General features: G+C 44.6%; 1 protein-coding gene across 1 annotated transcript in view; it reads right to left on the bottom strand.

Moving 5' to 3' along the window:
• Positions 1–2,672: 2,672 nt before the first annotated feature.
• Positions 2,673–21,101, bottom strand: part of MSN (moesin) — a 66,593-nt gene continuing 48,164 nt past the window's right edge. Inside the window, exons 3-13 of the mRNA XM_082376633.1 lie at positions 18,513–18,608; positions 17,093–17,367; positions 15,663–15,746; positions 14,837–14,983; positions 13,427–13,523; positions 11,529–11,692; positions 8,938–9,068; positions 8,517–8,677; positions 7,185–7,277; positions 5,690–5,914; positions 2,673–4,847 (exon numbers count right to left, since the gene is read on the bottom strand). Of these exons, the coding sequence (XP_082232759.1) occupies positions 4,683–4,847; positions 5,690–5,914; positions 7,185–7,277; positions 8,517–8,677; positions 8,938–9,068; positions 11,529–11,692; positions 13,427–13,523; positions 14,837–14,983; positions 15,663–15,746; positions 17,093–17,367; positions 18,513–18,608 (1,638 nt within the window). The 3' untranslated portion in view covers positions 2,673–4,682. The remainder of the gene's footprint in view (positions 4,848–5,689; positions 5,915–7,184; positions 7,278–8,516; positions 8,678–8,937; positions 9,069–11,528; positions 11,693–13,426; positions 13,524–14,836; positions 14,984–15,662; positions 15,747–17,092; positions 17,368–18,512; positions 18,609–21,101) is intronic.

The following is a 21,101-nucleotide window of genomic DNA, read 5'->3' as shown; positions in this document are numbered from 1 at the left end:
TAATAATTGGCCTTGACTCAGAGATGTGAAAATAACATGAAGAACTATAAAGCACATTGAAGAGTGTCCGACATACAGTAAGTGCTTAGTAAACATTAATTATAATTACAATTATTATTACAAAGCCATGAGCAAATCTGAGATGTTGAGGGGCTGGGAAGGATCTACTATGTCTAGAATGTAAAGTGCTGGGGGGAGATAGATGATGATGAATAGTGGAAGAAAAGACAAGTCAAATTCTGAAGAGTCATGAATGCTCCCTAAGCTAAGCAAGGTAATGGATGTTCTCAAAGAGCAACAGGCTTGGAGCCCTCCATTTCAGCTCTAGAAAAGGATCTAGAAGTAGTGTAGCCTATTTCCTTAAGATCTTGACTAAAGGCTTCAAGACACATCACCTATGCACAGATATGTAAATGTGGGATGGGGAGATATCTTTAGGAAGAGGATTGGAAACAAAGCAGCTAAGACAGTAAGGGTGCCCCATGGTAGACTGTGTACAGGTCTGGGGCAGATACAGGAGATAGTTCAAGGCTAAGTCCTGCTATTGGGACTGTGGACAAGTACCTTTGATCCTTGAGCTTCAGTTTCCCACTCTATAGAATGGGGAGAAAGGATTAGATCCAGGAATCTCTCTGGTCCCTTCCTGATCAGATATTATAATTAAGGGATATAGTAAAGCAAGCAATGGAGCACTACTCCTGGATGGCAGAGAAGGCCTGACCTAGGCCTTGAAGGCCCACCGAAGAGTCAGGAAGCAAGTTCTAGGCCCCTATTTGCCTGACTGCTTGTGTGACCTTAGACAAGTCTCTTATCTCTCAGGAAAGTATTTGTCTAGTCTGGACTCCAGTGGCTCTCAAAGTGTGGCCCCTGGAACAGCAGCATCAATGCAAATTCTCAGGTTCCACTTCAGACCCACTGAATCAGAGACTCTGGAGGTGGAGTCTAGTAATCTGTTTTAAGCAGCCCACAAAGTGATTCCAATAGACAGTAAAATTTGAGAACCATTATTCTAGATATTTTCAAACTTTTGCAGCGAGGGAACCCCCCCTTTATCTTTTCTTTTTCATGGATTTGTAATTTACATACACCTTGATGAATTTTTACATGTTTATACCCTGTATCCACCACCCAAACCAATTGTATTTCCATGACTTCAGGTTTCCTTGTGCCACTTTCCAGTCAATCCCACCCACCACAGCTCCAGACAACCATGCCTGCTCTAGAGCTTGACATAAATGGAATTATATGTTCTCTTTTGTGTCTACTTTTTTTTCTGTACAAGATATTACCTGTGAGATTCATTCATATTGTTGTCTCAGTAGTTGTTTTTTCTTTAATTTCTACTGCTGAGCAATATACCATTGTATGAATATACTATAGTTTTGTCCATTCTCTAGTTGATGAATATTTGTGTTGTTTTCAGATTTGGAGCTATTGCAAATAGTACTGCTAGGTCTTTTGGTGGACAGAAGCACTCATTACTCTTGGATATATACCCAGGAGTACCACCACCCCTTTTAAAAATTAAATCTTTTTCTTTTGAGATCACTGTAGATTCACATGCAGTTATAAGATAAATAATACAAAGAGATCTCATGTACACTTTATTCACTTTCCACCAATGGTAATATCTTGTAAACTATGGTATAACATCACAACCAAGATATTAATATTGACATCATCAAGATAGAGTATCACTGCAAGGATCTCTCATGTTACTCTCTTATATATCCAGATCTACTTCTCAGATGGCTTCCCCCCACTTCCTTAACTGCTGGAAACCTACACCTTGGAATCATTAAATACATTGATACCTGTGTCCCACTACTAGAGATTATAATTTGATGTGAGGATGTGGTCTAGGCTTTGGAATCTTTAAGATTCTAATATGCAGACAAGTTTGAGAGCCACTGCCTCAAAGGGTTGTCGTAAGGATTTAAAGCTCACAGAATACATACTTACTTTTCCTTGCAAGTATTGGCTCACCAAGAAGGGAGCTGGTAAGTGAGAGAGTATGCCAGGTCCAAGACGGCCTGGAAGGCTGATCTGGGTCTCAGTTTCCTCGTCTGTAAAACTGGGATAACCATATCTAGGCTACAAAATTGCCATGTTTTATAAACCATAAAGTACATCTTTTGTACATACATATACTAGTCTCCATTCTTACTTCATACTCCACTCCTTACTACCTTTTGCAACAGGGCTCAAGGTAATTTCTCTGACCTTCACTGGCACTGCAATAAGTGAGGATAATAGGAGGTGAGCAAGCCTGGAGGCCTTCCTGAAAAGAGGCAGGATAGGGCCTGACCACCCCAGGGGGAGTCCAGAGATATAAACCACCCCCCACAAGCAGCCCCAAAGCCCCAATGCCAAACAAGCCCAGGAGCATCATATGGTCAATACAGGGCCCATCTACACCAGAAAAAAATGGCCTAGGGCTATGGAAAGGACACAGGCTATTAAGTCATATAGTCCTGTGCCATTGGGCAGTTATTCTACTTTTTCAAGTCCATTTCCTCCTCTATAAAACGAGGATAGTCATATCCACTCTCCATAGGACTGAAGTGAGAATGAAATGAGACCAGGGATAGGAAAGTGGTCCACAGAGTGCAAATTACAGTGAAGTATCTTACAGCCACCCACTCATGCCACAAAGAAAGATCAAGTCACAGTGAAGTCTTCCTAGATTTTATTGGCACTGAAATAGAACATTGGTTAAGCATAAACCCCTCCGAAAACAAATTTTAAAAACCCCAAAAATACACACACAAAAAAACTGAATATAAAATCTAACCTTTTTCCCCAGCTTCCCTGGGGCGGGGGGTACTACCTTTAAGGCAGCTAGATTGCCCCACAATTCCAGGTTTGAATTTAGCCAATATAGGGCATATCACCAAGAGAGTGTCAATATAATTCACAGCAATGCACATAAGACTCCGCAAGGTCAAGCAGGAGGCAAGGGGAGGGAGGGATCAAAGCCATGGACTCTGGGCTAGGGGCACTGCATGGAAGGACAGTAGGGCCCCTTGGGGAATGAACGCTGAGGAGAAGGCAAAAAAAGGAACAATAAAACCAAATACCAAGAACCTTAAAAAAGGATTGTATGACCTACAGTGACGGGTGATATCACTAATACTGAAAGCTTCCTACATTAATTTTTCTGGCAAAATATTCTTTTACAATATAGTATATGCTTCCTAGGTGTAGGGGTGGCAAGGGAATGAGGCCAAAACGATCCTGTCCCAACACTAATATCTTCTAAGGGTGCATTAGCAAGAAACACAGAAATCAATATTGAGTTAGATGCCACTAAAATATATAATACTGGTGGAAAGAAAAAGAGCACACATGAGACAGAGAGGAGGAGGAGGCTGCTCCTGGGTTGAAAGAAAGAGGTCGGGGTGTGAAAAGGACCAGGCCAGAGCCCCTAACAGCTCTCTGGTTTACAGCTCCAAGGGATAGCACAGCTGGTGGCAAGACCTGGGTTAGAGGTTTATTAAACAGAGGCAGGACCCAATCACCACCTTGGAGAGGTGTAAACTGTAGGATCTGGGCCACAAGCTTCTCTCACCATACTCAGCTTCTTCCACCCACTCACCAATTGAGCCAACTGACATCAAGATCCAGGGCTCACCAAACCAAGGCCTTAATGGCCCTGAAACAGGAGCTGTGGTCCAAGTAACTCTGAAGGGAGAAGTGGTCTGGGACCCCTGGCAGGTAAAATACTGAAGCCACGTGTGAATATTTCCTCCCTTTAGCAAGAGTTCTGGATGGGGCTGGCTGGGTTTGGGGGTAACCATCCCTACTGTTCTACCTGAAGGGGGTTTGGGGATTGGAGTGGGGAGGGGCAGATCCCAAGAGGGGAAGAGGAACACAGAATAATAAGTAAGGGATATCTCTGCCCATAGAGCTCACTTGAAACAAGTCTAGGCTCCCATAAGGCATAGGGGCAGATCCTCTACCCAATCTTTTCTGAACAGAATGGCCAACGGCCTTCCAGGATGTTGGTGAAGCCTCTTGCAGGCACTGTCTCCCCCATATCACCCTGAAGAGAAACTGAGTCCCTGAACTCAGGGACAAGGTTTACTGGGACCGAGTTTGTAACAGGCCCAATCTGGGAGGTAGAGAGAAGAATGAGTGAACATCTTTTTAGCCTCCGATCATTACAAAGCCTAAACAACCATAGAAGGAATGGACACTGGGAGGCCTAATCCTAGGGCAGTTGACATCCTAGAGCATACAGCCAAGGCTCCACCTCCTTCTCTAAACCCTGTGATGTTCCAATTCTGCAAATCACAGGACCATGAAGAGGAAGGCAGTGGTGGGGGCCAGTTTTCAACATACTACACTTGACTCCTGCAGAGCAACAGTAAATGTGGGGGTATTTCCCAAATCAAGTGGGAAGTGCCTCTGAGCTGAGAAAGTGATCTCTTCTAGCAAGCTAGATCACCTGGGATAGAGGAAAAAGAGGGTCCCATCATCACCACAGTGGGCCGTCTCTCTGCCTAGGGAAGTGAGTGAGGGCTGAGGGGCTAGGTTTGGTCCCATGGCTGTACTGAATGCTTGGAATGACTCCTGGGCTGCTCTAGTTAGTGGCTCCAGCACAGTGTGAGTTAGGCAAGAGTGTAGGAGTGTGGGGGCAAGGAAGAAGGGAGGAGGGGTCCCTAGAGGCTGGGTGCCCATTACATGGACTCAAACTCATCAATGCGCTGCTTAGTATTGCCCTGCCGGATCTGGCGCAGGGTCTTGTATTTGTCTCGACCCAGTCGCATGTTCTCAGCATGAATCATGTCATTAGCAGTCTTCTTGGACTCATCACGGGCATTGGCCAGCTCTGAAGTGAGGGCCTGTGAGGGTGCAAGGGGATAAGGGGTTAATGGCTTCCTCTCATTTTACCTCCCCTCGTTAATCAGATGTATTTCCTGATTTATTTCCTTCTTACCTTCCTCCCACCCTCTCCACCACCTTTCTCTCTCAACCCCCACCCCTGCCCCCCTCTTTATACACACAAACACAGACACACACATTTTTTGAGAGCCATTTCCAGCCCTGTTAGAACTGCAGTGGGGCAAGAATTTAAAAAAACAAAACAAAAAAACCAAAACACCAACTTAGCAGATCAACTGATGACAGAATCCTGAGAGTAGAACAATACACCAAAGATTCAAGTAGGAATTGTGACAACTAAGTATTTTCTGAATATGAGGTACATGGAATATGGGTGGAGGACGGTGCAAAAAAACAAAAAAAAAAAAAAGGAAGAGGCGGTCCAGGCTCTGATTAATAAGTGAGAGGTGGGACTTCCCTGGTGGCACAGTGGTTAAGAATCCGCCTGACAATGCAGGGGACATGGGTTCGAGCCCTGGTCCGGGAAGATCCCACATGCCACGGAGCAACTAAGCCCATGTGCCACAACTACCGAGCCTGCGTGCCACAGCTAGAGAAAGCCCACGCGCAGCAATGAAGACCCAACACAGCCAAAGATAAATAAATAAATTTATAAAATAAATAAATAAATAAAAAATAAATAAGTGAGAGGTGCCCTCCCTGAAAGTTCTCACTGAGAAATGCTCAAGCTCCCACACAGCACTGAGACAGGCTCCTCTACTGCTCCCGTGCCCGGATGATCTAGGGAAGGCCATGGGCTACTAAGTCAATACACATGGTCTCCATGACCATGCCTCGATACCTTCAGGTGCTTCTGCACACGCTCATTCTTCTCTGCCTCAGTGGTACGTTCCTCCTCGCTGCGATCCTTGGCCATGGCATCAGCCCGCAGTTCGGCGCTGGCCTCTGCACCGTTCTCATCCTGCTCATCCTGCTCATTCTCGGCAGGCTCTGCCACATGAGGCGTGCTCATGGCAGTCTTCAGCTCTGCACGGGTCTTCTCCAAGTCTTCTTGTACCATCTGAGCCTGTCCAGTAACAGAGGAAGAGAAGGACTGGCAGTCAGACCAGGCTAACTTGCGGCATCCCTATGTGTGCCTAGAATGGCCCAGCAGAAAGCAGGCACCAGGTAGGCCAAGTCACTTTGTCTGACTGATCCTGAGTTCCTTCAGCTGTATAATAGGAGTAATTGTACCAAATTCCCTGGGGGTATTGGAGAATTCTGGGAAGTATTTGAGAAAGCCTTGAGCTCCTTCTCCCATGATACCCACTGTCAAGGAAGGATGGAAGCGTGAAGAAACCCAAATCCTCACATCGGTCAGAATGGCCATCATCAAAAAATCTGCAAACAATACATGTTGGAGAGGGTGTGGAGAAAAGGGAACACTCTTGCACTGTTGGTGGGAATGTAAATTGATACAGCCACTATAGAGAACAGTATGGAGGTTCCTTAAAAAACTAAATAGAACTACCATATGACCCAGCAATCCCACTACTGGGCATATGCCCTGAGAAAACCATAATTCAAAAAGAGACATGTACCACAATGTTCACTGCAGCACTATTTACAATAGCCAGGACGTGGAAGCAACCTAAGTGTCCATCGACAGATGAATGGATAAAGAAGATGTGGCACATATACACAATGGAATATTACTCAGCCATAAAAAGAAATGAAATTGAGTTATTTGCAGTGAGATGGATGGACCTAGAGTCTGTCATACAGAGTGAAGTAAATCAGAAAGAGAAAAACAAATACCGTATGCTAACACATATATATGGAATCAAAAAAAAATGGTTCTGAAGAACCTAGGGGCAGAACAGGAATAAAGACACAGATGTAGAGAATGGACTTGAGGACACGGGGAGGGGGAAGGGTAAGCTGAGAAGAAGTGAGAGAGTGGCGTGGACATATATACACTACCAAATGTAAATAGATAGCTAGTGGGAAGCAGCCGCATAGCACAGGGAGATCAGCTCGGTGCTCTGTGACCACCTAGAGAGGTAGGATAGGGAGGGTGGGAGGGAGACGCAAGAGGGAGGAGATATGGGGATATATGTATATGTATAGCTGATTCACTTTGTTGTAGAGCAGAAACTAACACACCATTGTAAAGCAATTATACTCCAATGAAGATGTTAAAAAAATAATAATTTTTTTAAATAAAAAATAAAATAAAAGATACTTCCAGGTATTATCTTTAAAAATAAATAAATAAATAAAAGAATCTAAGGAACTGGAGCCTATGCATATGATACCCCATCCCACACTGCTTTGTCTTGGGCACTGTATCTTACCTTCTGCTGCCATTCCACAGCCTCACTCTCCTTTTTCTGTCGGGCCATCTCCAGCTGGGAGATTCGAGCTGTCAGCTCTGCCATTTCCAAGGCCTGTGGATCAATTGGAAGCTTATGAGAGGTGGACCTTCTGGTCCTCAGGCCCCAGGTGTCTTCAATCCCAGATCCCCTGAGAACTAACAGGGGACTTGCTGCTCCACTTGCTTGCTGCTCTGGAGGCTCTTTTTACCACACTTCCTCCAGGAAGCCCAGAGGAACACTCTTATTCTCAGATCTACTATAGCACCCTATTAACTCCAAACTATTTCCTTATAAGTCAGAGCTCCCTGCCTAGACTATAGACCTGAGGACAAACAATGTGTCATCTCTGGCTCTTCCTCATCTCTCTCTCTCCCTCTCTCCCTCTTGGTATTGCCAATTGCACAGTTAGGGCCTCAGTAAAGCTTTGGAGATCACTGTGTCACTGCCTGAAGTGGCAGACCCTTTCCTGTTATCCTACAATGCTCAGGGCTCCACTAAGACTCTTCCCAGGACAAGTATAGGAATGACACTCAAGTGTCACAAAGTGATCTGAAGAAGGGAATAAAGCTTATGTACGCCCTCACACTTTGGGCAAATCTCCCAGAGGACGTTTCCCCCTGAGAATTAGGTTTTAGGTTCCTGCACTCCCACTCCAAACGGTACAGGGGGAGAGCATATGTCAAGGACTTTGGGACACAGGTTCTTAATTTCTGAGTCACAGAACCCTTGGAAATTGTGATGAAAGTATAGATGCTCACCCTTCTCCCCTAAAAAATGTATAGACACACAGTTTTACATGTGATTTTAGGGAGCAAACCTTTAAAAGAGAGGCAGAAATGACTTCTCATTCTTACTCAGTCACAACAGTGTGACCTCTGATGAGTCTCTTCAACCTCTCTGAGCCCTAATTTCCTTATCTGGGCATATTATCCCACAAGGATTAATCTCATAGGGTTATTAGGAAGAGGAAATAAGGAAGTAAGGAAAAGGGAAAAGTTGCTAGTATAGCTTGTAACACACGTAGCTAGTCAATCAAGTGTGAATCCCTTTACTTCTTTCCTCCCTCTCTCCTTTGTCAGGTCATCAGCTCAAATCCCCAATTGCTAAGAAAGAGAATAAAAGTAAGGGTTAGGGAAGAGTATTTGCAAAATGACTTCTCAGCTTGCTTCTGAAGGAGCTATCTGCTGGAAGCCTGCTGAGAGTTACCCTGCTGGAAAGAACCAGTCCTGCAAGCAGAGGTAGCTGTGAATAGGTAGGCAGACAGAAGAGAAAACTCAGGTCCCATAATCCCAGCCCATTTTGTAGCTTTACCAGTTGTTCCTGGGTCTTCTTCTGGTCCCGGGAGGCCTGCAACAGGGCCTCCTTGGCCTCTTCAGCTTCTTGACGCTCTTTGGCCAGTTTTTCAGCCTCGCTCTGGGCACGCTTCCGCTCCTGTTCAAGTTCCAGAGCCCTGCGGGTCTGTTCTTCCAGTTCTGGGAAGAGAAGGTAGGGGAAAGGTGGTGAAGAGTGCAGAGATCAAGAAGGGACGCCTAACTTCCTTCCTGGAAATGGTTCACCCCAGGACACAGCTGGCAGAAAGTTCTAGGCACTCTTCCTCTTGCCCCATCACTCCTCTATTCTTTAGCCATATCTGGAATATATGGCCTGAGTCTGCAGCTCAGACAGAAGGGTTTCCAGCTCATAGAGTCAGACTGTGGGAAAACCCAGTCTCCAAGGTGACTCCAAGCCTCACCTTGTTGAGCCTTCTTAGTCTGTTCCTCGATCTGCTTCAGCCTCTCCATCAGTTCCTCCTTTTCCCGTTCAATCTTCTCCTTCTCCTTTTCTGCCATCTCACGTTTCTTCTTCTCATTTTCCAGCAGAGCACTAGGAAAGGAGAAAGAAGGGATGGAACAGGATAGCAAGGCCACATGGAAGCCTTGGAATCCCCAAGGCTCCCTGGCCCTGGCCCCTCAGTCCCCACCCATCCAACACACTCAGGGCTTGTGAGGCAAGACCACTCTCCCTTCTCTCTACATTCTTGTCCTTACATCATAGCCCTACATGGGCCGGTATGCTCAGGGCCCTGTCAGTTTGTCTCAGAATCAGGAGATCCAACCTGGACTCTCAGCTTGTCCACTACCCAGTGGGTAATCAGTGGGTGACCTTAGCTACATCATTTCTTTGCTCTTGTTCTCAGTAACCTTATCTGTAAAATGGCCAAATAAGTCCTGCCCTATCTACCTTATAAAGTTACAGGGAGAAAAGTTTTGGATCTGTGCTGATATACTGTGGTTCAAGTCTGGTGATCCCTATGGCTAGGGCATCAGTCCTCTGCCTGCCCTCTGAAGCTCAGCTCTAGGCTCCTTTTCCCCAGAATTTGTTGTAAATCTAAAATAAGTATTTGCTTTTTCTTGCCCCAGCGCCTCTTCCAGGAGGCCTTCTTTTCTCCCTTGGCTAGATGTCTTTTCTCTTTCTGACCCCTCAGAATACTTGGCCTATCCTTCTCCACATCCCTCCTCCCTGTTATTTTTCTCCATAGTACTTCTTATCATGTCACATACCACATAATATGCTTATTTGATCTGTCTGTCTCTTCCCACTAGAATGACAGCTTCATGGGAGCAGAGCAGAGATTTTTGTCTTTTTTTTTTCACTGCTCAATAAATATATATTGAGTGAATGAATGACACAGCATTTGTACCTTGAACTGTTATATATATACTGTTTTTTCCCTTTCTTCTACTATACTGTGAGGTCCTTGAGGGCAGGTTCCTGCCAGATCCAGTTCTGTAAACTGCCCCTAATTTCATTTTTTCAGAATAAATGTGAACTTTGGTGTCTAACCTCTCATACACGGAGTCATTTTCCAGCCTACTAGATTAGAAGCCTCCTGAGGTTCCAAACTCTTTATGACAGAGTATCTACTAAAACAGTGCTCTCAAACATTAACATGCACAGGAATCACCAGGGATCTTATTTTTCAAATAACTTACTGAGGTGAAATTCACATAATATAAAATTAACCATTTTAAAGTGAATAATTCAGTGGCATTTAATACATTCACAATGTTGTATGACCACTACCTCTATTAGTTCCAAAACATTTCATCACTCCAAAGGAAAACCCATACCTGGTATTAAGCAGTTTCTCCACATCTCCCCTCCCTCCAGCCCCTGACAACCACCAATCTGCCTTCTGTTTATCTATTCTGGATATTTCATATAAATGGAATAATACAATATGTGACCTTTTGTGTCTGGTTTCTTTCACTTAGCATAATGTTTTACAGATTCATCTGCATTGTAGTATGTATCAATACTTTGTTCTAAAATTTTTAATGGCTGAATAATATTTCATTGGATGGCTGTACAATTTGTTTATCCATTCATTCACTGATAGACATTTGGGCTGTTTCCAATTTTTGGTTATTGTGAATTGCACTGCTATGAACAGGTATGTGCATGTACATGTTTGAACACCTGTTTTCAATTTTTTTCAGTATATACCTAGGAGTGGAATTGTGGAATTGTATGGTAATTCTACATTTAACTTTTTGAGGAACCATCAAATTGTTTTCTACAGCAGCTGAACCATTTTACATTCCCACTAGCAATGAGCATGAGTTCCAATTTCTCCATACCCTTGCCAACAACTGTTATTTTCTGTTTTCATTTATTATATCCATATTAGTGAGTATGAGGTGGTACCTCACTGTGGTTTCGACTTGCATTTCCCTAATGACTAAGGGTGTTTTCATGTGCCTGCTGGCCATTTGCATATCTTCTTTGAAGAAATGTTCAACTAGGATCTTAAGTTGCAGATTTTGAATCAGCAGCTTTGGGGTAGGTCTCAGAATACTGCCTTTCTAAAAAGTTCCAAAGTTGATGCTGATGCTGCTGAGCTTTAATGCACTTTGAGTAGCAAGGAGCCGCAGTGCAAAAGGGCTTGGTAGGGAAAATTCTGGTGGCTCTGCCCAATTCCACTCAAAAAACCCTAGAGTCCAGGTTTAAATGTGCATGAAGCCTTCTGCTACTGCTGCGATACTGGTCAGATAGTCCAGAGCAACCCAGAGTCCACCTAGAAGAGCAATGGCATGAGGGTCATAGATAATGGGGAACTATGAAATGCCCCTCCCTCCTATGAGCCTCTGAAATCCTAGGATTCTAAATGCCTGCCTCCTGGGGATGGGGATACCTGAGACTTAATGGAAGGGGTGTATCCCTGTACAGCTCTCTCTCCCCCAGTACCAGGATGGCTTCATGCCTTGCCTTTAGCAGGCTTGGCACCTCTGAGAAGCTTCTTTGCCACAGCCCCGGCCCCCACTTCAGTTCCATGTCACCTACCGCTCCATCTGTTTCTGGTGCTTCTCCTCCCGGGCCTGTGCCTTCATCTGCTGCACCTCGATTGTGTCGGGCTTACGGCGGCGCATGTATAGCTCATGGTTCCCCATACACAGAGCCAAGATCCGCTTGTTAATCCGCAGCCGAGGAGCATAGAAGACGAAGTCCTGATGGAAAACCAGCAGTCAGAAAGAGTTTAGAGGGACAGATGAAGGTGGGCTTCTGCCTTCTGAAAAGCTAAGTCCAAAAGCACTGGAAAGATCACGTTACAGATGGGAAAACCAATTATCAGAGTGGGGAAGTGACTTGCCCAGGGTCAGATGGCAGGTTAGTGGCAGACCCAGGGCTAGAACCCAGGCTTCTTGACTCCGAAACCAGTGCTCTTTCCACCGAGCCACAATTTCTTTCAACCTTTGCTTATGAAAAGCATCCTAAAATACCCTCAATGCAACTGAAAGATAGAAACTGACTTTATCTGCTAATTAGATATCCTGCTGGGTCTCAGGGGCCTGTCTTAGAGGCCCAATAATCCCTGCATAATACCGTGGTGAGTGTAGTATGGGTGGGCTGGACTGGTTCTATAATCTCCTAAAAGCATATCCTAGACCCAGTCCCTTCAATCCTGTTTGGAATAAGGCAGTTTGTAAATACATACATGAATATATAAATCTCCTGAACATCGATTATCCTGGTTGTTATTTTTTAAATATGCCCTTGATCTCAGCTGGCTTTGTTACTTACCTTTTTCTGATGAAAGTTGAGCACAGCAGCAGTATTAAAAAAACAAAACAAAACAAAACAAAAAAACAAAAAACACACACACACAAGAAAATCCAGTGAGTTTGAGTTTGTTACTACAAATACCACTGGACCAAGGTCACCAGCTGATGGGCTAACCACCAGCTCCTCTGCCACTGAACCCAAACTGCTACCATCTCACATAGCTTAGGGTGCAGTAGAAGAAGCACAAGAACCAGAGGTCAAACAACCTAGGTGTAAATCCCAGCTCTATCATTTTTAGCTGTGTGATCTTGGGCAAATCACTCCATCCCTCTGAAACTCAATTTCATCATTTATAAAATAGGTATGCTACTACCTACCTGACAATGTCGTTGAGGGTTTAAAGAGACAACATATATAAAGTTCCTAGCAGGGCAAGTTCAGAGACCTCGGAGCTGGAGAAGAATGGCTGAGGCCTCATGAGAAAGGTCTGGTTCAGCATGGCCATTGGCCCTTGTTGGACATGAGGTACATCAAAAGAGGAGACTCTCATCTCAGTTTTCTATCCTATTCCCAAGCACCAGCTTTCCAGTCTTGTCAGCCACAGGCAACTGAGTAGGTGACAGGTGTGGCAAGCATGTTAGAGGAATGACTGGACTGAAAGCACTTTCTTGATTTTGGATTGCTCTGGAGAGAAGTCTTGAGAGGACAGCAGCAAAGTTATAACAAAAAGAACACCTGGAGAATCATCTTTGGATCTGGACTTCTCCTGGCTCTGTCCTTTCTCCACAATTAAAGATAAATCAAGTACATGAACAGTTTCCACTTTCTAGGGCCTAGAGGCTTTAAAAGATAAGATGTACTCTCTGTTTCTACCCCAGAGCCTCAGGGAAGTAAAAGACAGTGGCTAAGAGGCAGTAATTAGACTGCCTATGGCTCTCCATAATCCATGCTTCTCCTGAGACACAGGTAGCAGTGTGGCACCAGTTATAGGATGCCTCCTGACCATTTCTTGGCATCAGCATCCCCTTTCATTGCCAATCGCCTTTTGTGCCTCCTATTCCCACCCACATACACAAAAAAGCCAAAAAAGGGAGAGAAATATAGAATGACACAATTGCTTCTAGCATTATCCAGGCCTTGGCAAGTACCTGTGTTGGCCAGTGGGAGGAGTCACTTACCGGGGCTTTTTTGTCAATGGGCTTGATGACAAATTTCTTGTCATTGAAAGAGATGTTCCTGATTTCACTCCAGGGGAAGCCTATCTTAGGAGTCAGTCTGTAAAAATGGATGCCAAGAACATTAGGATAAAGGCAAGACAAGAAGGACTTAGAGGGTTGGTGCCTTGCCCTCCCCACCACCAACTTCTCCCTTAAGGAGGTAGATTCATTGCCAGCTCAGCCAGTGTCATCACATGCCACCACATCAGCTGCCAGCATTGAGGGCGCACAAAGGACCTCCTGATACCACAATCAACATATCCCTTGTCCCAGTATCTGAGGTTTGTTTAATTTTATTTTTTGTTGAGGCATGGACCTTGTAACAATCTCTCACAAGAATCCCCAGCCCTACTTAACTGGAACTCTTCTACCCAAGGTTGTAAAAGTTGGGGAGAAGGTAAATAATGAGTTCCAAGACTCAGAAGTTACAGAAAACAATAATATACTGATCTTCATCCTCATCAAGAGCAAGCCAAGAAGGGACTTCCCTAGTGGTCCAGTTGAGAACCCACCTTCCAATGCAGGGGACACGGGTTCGATCCCTGGTCAGGGAACTAAGATCCCACATGCTGCGGGGCAACTGAGCCCACGTGCCGCAACTACTGAGCCCATGTGCTCTGGAGCCTGTACGCCACAACTAGAGAGAAGCCCGTGCACCGCAATGAAGAGCCCATGTGCCGCAACTAAGACCCGACATGGCAATAAATAAATAAATAAATAAATAAAATACTTTTTTTAAAAAAAAGAGCAATCCAAGGAAAAAAAATAAGCTAGTGAGATAAAGCTGTAGCAAGAGGGATTACAGGCCAAAAGGCACTTAATCATCATATGCAAAGGAGATTAATTACAAATCGTGACAGGGTAGGTTTTAGACCAGTGTTGTCCAACAGAAATATAATGAGAACCACACATGTAATTTTAAATTTTCTAACAGCCACATGAAAATAAGTAAAAGGAAATAGGTGAAATTAACTATAACAGCAGTTCATTTAACCCAGTATATGTAAAATACTATCATTTGAACATGTAAATCAATATTTTTAAAAATATTAGTGAGACATTTTGTATTCTGTTATTCACACTAAGTCTTCAAAGTCCAGTATGGAGTTTACACTTATAGCACATCTCAATTCAGAGCAGCCACATTTCAAGTGCTCAACAGCTATATGTGGCCAAAAGCTACCATAGTGGACAGTGCAAGTCTAGTCAATGCAAGATTTAGAGGCCTGAGGGAGGTTGTACAATCATCTGGACTGGTCTAAACTAGGTAGAAGAAGAATGATATAGGTGGGACCCAGGAAGTATAATCCTACTCTGTCAAATCCTAGGTGTCAAAGTGGTCCAAAAAACTAAGTAAGCTCTGAACTATACCTGTCATTCTGCTCATAGATGTTGAGACCCAGGGCATCCACTCCCAGCCACAGCTCTGAGCCTTTCTTGTTCTTGATGCTGAAGTAGTTCACACCATACATCTCCAGATCCTGGGCAATCTTCAGATACTCCAGGACAGCATCCTCCCTAAACAAGAGAGCAGGGTGGGGCGGGGGCAGGGAATATAGGGGAGCCTGTGAATCAGACCCGGGGAGACAGAAAGCCTACTTGTTCTGCACTTCTGACAAGAATCTTGCTATAAGGGGTGGGAAAGAGGATGGAAGGTGAACAGATGATGGCGAACAGAGCACAACATGACTTTTGCCAAAAAATGCTCACAAGAGCCTCAGGTCTGAGGTTCCCAAGGGGAATAAAGGCAGGCTGACCCTTGCTGGCCTCTGGCATGTTAGCTATCACAGAAGCCTCGTACGCAGGCACATTATTAGCAGAGCGCAAATGAGGTGGTGATGGAAAAATGGTAAGATTTGTTCTTCAACTAGACAACTCCAAAATGGTATGCCATGCTTATAGAGCTCCTTCTTCATTTCATTCTTGGGGAGGAGCCCCTGGTGGCGCAGAAGCTCCCTAGGGATCCTGAGATCCCCTTCATTTCTTTATGGTCAAAATTGTCTGGGCTATCAGTTGCCATCATTCACAAAAAGTACAGCTTTATAATGGCCCTGATTTGCCTTCCATTTCTAATTTCCTGTTTCTCTCTCTCCAATGTCCTCCAGTGTTCCTAGCCCTCTGCCTCTTCTCCCTCCAGAACCAACTCTCATTCTCCCTGCAGGGGCAGTAGAGCCCACAGTTGCTAGGGCCGGCTTACCTGAGCATGCCCCGGTGCTCTTCATGCCACACCTGGATCCGTTCCTCCCACTGGTCCTTGTTAAGTTTGTGCTGTTCCAGGACCCTGGAAAGACAATGCATGGTGAGTAGTTTAAAGCACAAAGTCCAAAAGCAGGGGTAAAGGGAAGTCTACTTAGCTCCCTAAGGGGTTGATGCAAAAAGAATGTGGGGTCATTACACCAGAAGCAGACTGAAATTACAGCAGGAGGTATTAATTAGACATAGGGAACTGCCTGAGGGGTATGAGAGATACAGAAGGGGTGACCAAGAAAGACAATAGGAACACCTTCCTTTGTACCTTTAACCAGAAAATCCAATATGTGCTGTGGTCTCTAAGCAGAGCAATAACATATCAACAGTCTGTGCTGGCTTGTGGGGCTAAGAGTAGGAACGGGCCTCGTGGAGGCATGCACACGCTCTCCTAGATCTTTGTGGTACCAACAGTTTGCAATTGTGAGACTATTGCTCAGGGATAAGATTACAGCCTGTGGCTACAGAACAAAGAACTGAGCCCAAATGGCTCTGGGAGAAACTATTGATAATGGGCTCAACCTCCCGGATCTACTAGATCATAAACAAGGCTTGCTTTAAATATGCTATCTCAGACATTATGGCAGTGACTTAGGTAGAGTCCGAGGGCACAACCACTATCCCTAATACCTTCAGGTGAGTTGTACATTTGCCACAGCTCCACTGGGACTGAGGCTACCAGAATGAAGCAGAACTTTTCCTTCCAATCCAGAAGCCTATGAAAATAGCGAATGGATGCAGTGGGGTTAAAAAATTCAAGAGACTAGTGTTCTAGGTCACCTTAAATGAGCTGTGGGAGATTGAGCAGGTCAGAGTGAGCACCTCTGCACATCTATTTCCTGAGCCAATAAGGATTGCGCTGCCTTATTCATTTTGTGTGTTGTTGTGATGCTAAAACAAGAATAATGAGTGTTTGAGAATGTTCAATTTTGAAGTTTACAAAAGCAGAAATCTCTGTACACTGGTTATCAATATTAAAAGACTGTTTGAGCTCCCCACATCCTTGGCTTAAGTATTTCTCACTCCTATGAACCTCTGATATAAGAGGTCTAAATCAGTGAAAAGGATTGAGAAAATGGAACCGGGGCAAGGAGAATCAATCCATCTCTGGTTCTCTATATAAGCACCTGTTTACAGGGTAATGAAGTCCTGTAATTAGGCAAACAGAGGAGGAAAAAAAGCTTTTTATTTTGAGAACCAGAGAAATAACAACAGGGTATGGTGCCATATGCAAATGTGTCTGTCTGAGCAGCATAACACGGTCTTCAGACAGACCCTAGTGGAGAGGGACAGATCTGGCAACCCCTGTATAATAGGGATCAGTCAGCTTTGGGCTGCAGCCCACTCTGACCAGGGCAGATGGCCAGTACATCACCTCACCTCTGTGGCAGCAACTTGTCCCCGGCCAAGTAGCCAGACTTGTGGACTTCCTTATTGAAGTCACCATACTTGGACTGGACAGCATAGGAGGCCAGCAACACAGCAGTCTCAGGTGGGCAGTAAATATCATCATTGAGAATGCCCTCCTTCACTTGCAGGAAGAATAGTCGCTGTGTGATGTCCTGGATCAATTCCTCGGATACATCCTCAGGGTAGAACTTAGCCCGGAACTTGAAAAGCAGGGGGCTTTCCTTCCGCACATCCTGGGCAGTCACCTGGGAGCAGCAAGGGGTTATGGGCTCTCAAAAAATAGACTTTAGGGGTGGGGGAGTGGCTGTAGGGTGGGAAGAAGACACTGAAAAGTCATCAATTTGGATAATCCCAAAGAGCTGGGTGGCAATTATCCTGGTAATTCAGAAAAGAGACACATTACTTTCATTGGGGACCCAATCCCATATCCATAATTGCTTCCTGTTGGGAATTTCTTCCTGAAATAACCTAACACCCACTGATAGTCATAAGCCCTTAAGCCATCATCATCTGACAATATATCCAGCTGCCCCCACGTTCTGAAAGTAGGCTTAAGAAACTCCTCTTTTAAGGCTCCCCCAACTCCATAAATCAGCAAAGTAAAGACTAGGATGTATGACTGAGGTCTGGGAATTGGCTATAGGCAAAAGCACAAATCAGACTGTCTTTTAAAGCCTGAAATTGGCTATTAGCGGCTCCACATTTTCCCAGCAGAAGTCTCCACTCTTTGTGAAAAGAAGACTCTGCCAGCAGAAGGTGGGGCACCCATCCCCTAGACACTGTCAGGAAAATAAGCCATAGGACAATATGGAGACCTCCAAGGACAAAGTCAGCCAGTTTGAGGATAATGAGATGAAGAACTTCCATGTTCCTGCAGAGATGCTGCTTGGAGGTGGAGAGTTTGAATGGACCTATACTTAAACCATCCCACTTGGAATTCAACTGAGATAGAAAATCAAGAAAGAAGGACACATCTGTATGGGGCTCAGGTATCAGTTGACAGGCAAGAAAAGGGACAAGATAAGATTATGAGACTTTCAAGATTCTTTCCAGTTTAATAGTCTATGACTCTCTGTTTAACAAATTTCCTAAAGCCCTTCAGTTTGGAAAGGAAAAAAGGATACCAATCCCCTCCTGAAGAACTACTAATGGCTATGGTCCATAAGTGGGTCCCATCCTCCTTGGACACTGGCCATTCTCGCTGTTAGGAGTCCAAGTGGAGACAGCAAGAGATCTGCCCTTATTCTGATCTAGTGGTCGATCAGAATTTTTCACTCATGAAAAACTGAGCCCTAGATGCCCTGCATTTGCCAGCGAACACATTTTACACCCCTGAGAAAGATCTGGTAGAGGAGTGAATTCCAAACCTGACAATGGGATAAGCAATTACCTTCTTATTGAGTTTTAGCCAAGTAGAGAAACCCTTAGTGTCCTGGTACTGCAGACCAAAAAACCAAACTTCCCTCAGGCCGATAGTTTTCACCACCTGAAAGACAAAACACAAAACAACCACTAGTTGAATGCCTACCTTGTGCCAGGCACAGAGGACAGAAATGTGGAGCCCACATGGTCCCAGGGTCTGGCAAGAAAATATACTTGGGCAGGAGCTAAGAAACGATGTCAACATCTCTCTGAACAAAGTACTTTCACTGAGGTAGGGACTGGATCGATTACTTATAAGCACGACCACACACCAGTAACTTGATATCCATTATCTCCTTGAATTTTCACAATAGCCCTATGATATAATTACAATTGGGCCCATTTTATAGATAATAAAAGTAAGGTTCAGAAGTGAAGGTTCAGTTAGTAAGTAGCAGAGTCAGGTCTGTTTGACTCCAAACCCATTCAAATCCAGTGCTTTCTGCCACCCCCCCACCCCCCCTCAATTATGCCATGCAGCTTCACACACCCAGGATGGATTAAAAGCTGAAGGTAAAAACTGTTGGTTTAAATCCTGAATCTTGTTCTCCTGGATTACTTCTTTATGTTTAGCAACTAGGAATAATGCCCACACCCTTCAGAATGAATCCTATTTACAATGTCCAAATAAAGAATGTTTGAGGAGACAGAGCAGGGACTGGGGTATCTATACACCCCAAAGCTGTGCTGTGCCTAGGGGCTGAGATGCTTCTTTCCAGTCCTGATTAGAGTTCAGTCATGATTTCCCTTTACCACTCACACAGGTTGAGAGTGGGAATGAGGGTGGAAACAGGGTGAGTACCTCAGTGTAGTAGCTGAGGGGCCCCGTGGTGTTCTGGGCATCTTGGCTGAGCAGTGGGCAGGAAAGGGAGGCCAGCCAGGAGAAGACAGATGGGGTCTGTTTTCCAGTCCCCGACATTAGCATGTAAATAGTTCTGGCTGGTGGCTCAAACCCAGCATGCCCACCACTGGGGATAGAGGCAATAAAGCTGAGCCACATCCTAATGAGGTCACGCTGGCATCAGAGTCTTCTTTATATTTTCTTCTATTGTGGGGGGGTGGTGCTGGCGGGGGGTGGTTGAGGTGAAGAAATGTACCTGGACTTAGAAACAGGTAACAAGGACCCAGTGTTGCTTATGTCTTCCCTGTGAATAAATCAGTATATCCCCTCAAAACGCACACATGCACGCTCACACACACACACACACTGCACTGTATCCAAAGTCTGCACTACACATCCAAGGCCAGGCCCCATAGTCACTCCCAGAGCTTACAATCTAGAGCTTCAGAGGTCCCAAGGAAAAAGTAGATCATGTTTATTAAAGTACCTGTTATGTGCCAGGTACCAAACACTGAACAACCATGAGATAGCTATTATCTCCATTTTATAAATGAGGAAAATAAGGCTTAGAGAGGCAACCTGTCTAAAACTGCAGAGCCTAGACTAGAATCCTAATTGTATGACTCCAAAACCTATACCCTTTTCTCTTGCATGCTATCTCCTAATGCCAAGGGCTCAAAGGATCTTAGAAGCTCTGGGGTTCCCAAGTGACTAACTCCCTTGTCTCTCTTTTGGCCCAGATATCCCAGCCAGACAGTGAACTTTGACTACCTCTGCATCTAGATATAGTTCCTGGCTTTCCCACTAGACTCAATCAACAACAGCTTTGGAGAGAAGCCATATCCCGAGGTCATTAACCTTCATTGCTCACCAGGGTATGCATGGTGATCGCCCTTCCCTTTCTAGCTTGAATCAGGTATCAGAAAACCTCAGTGGAAGTCTCAATTCTGTCTCCAACTTGCTGTGTGATCTTAAGGTACCATATTTCCCTATCTGGGCCTCAGCTTCCTCATCTATCCAGCTTCCCCATCTACTACGAATGGTGTGGCTTAAACGACCTCTTTCTGCTCTCAAGTTCTACCATTCTACTAATTAGGTTATTTGTAAATGACCAAGAAATACAACCCCATTTCCCACCTACCTCTTGCCAACTTGGGTAACTAGGAACATGCTTAGAAAAAATAAATGAAGGAAGGTGCATGGTACGAGGAAAGATCAAAAGACGTCCAGAATTCAATGGCAAAGTGAGTCCTTGAGTCTAAGTCAATAGGCAGTAGGAATTACCAGTTTTTAGATGACAACAAAGTAGTCATGTTGAAATGTGATTTTGGCTTTTTTTGCAGAGGAGAGAGGGAGAGGATGTGGACAGGAAAGATTTTTTTAAAGCACCTCTTATCTCATCCTATATCTAAGATAGGGCCTAATTAACAATTCTAATGGTTTTTCACAAGGCTGCAAAATAATAATGTGCCAAGGTACAATTGGTGGAAAGAAATAAGTTCCAAGAAACAATTCAGCCCCAAGAGAGAAAGGGACCCACTGAAGATGTTGAAAATGGACCATTAGGGCCAGGATGCTAGGTCACGGCAGGGCAGACTGGGAACAGAACTAGTAGGGCAGCAACTGGTTTTTGCCTGTACCAATGGTACAGCTGTAGAGGCTCAGAGACCCCAGAACTAAAAGGGAGTGAGGAAGGCACGGACTACACAGCCAGTC

Source organism: Balaenoptera borealis (genome assembly GCF_965194805.1).
Source record: "Balaenoptera borealis genome assembly, chromosome: X".
Lineage (NCBI taxonomy): Eukaryota > Metazoa > Chordata > Mammalia > Artiodactyla > Balaenopteridae > Balaenoptera > Balaenoptera borealis.
Note: the sequence above shows the minus strand (reverse complement) of the source record. Positions and strands in the feature narration are given on the sequence as shown.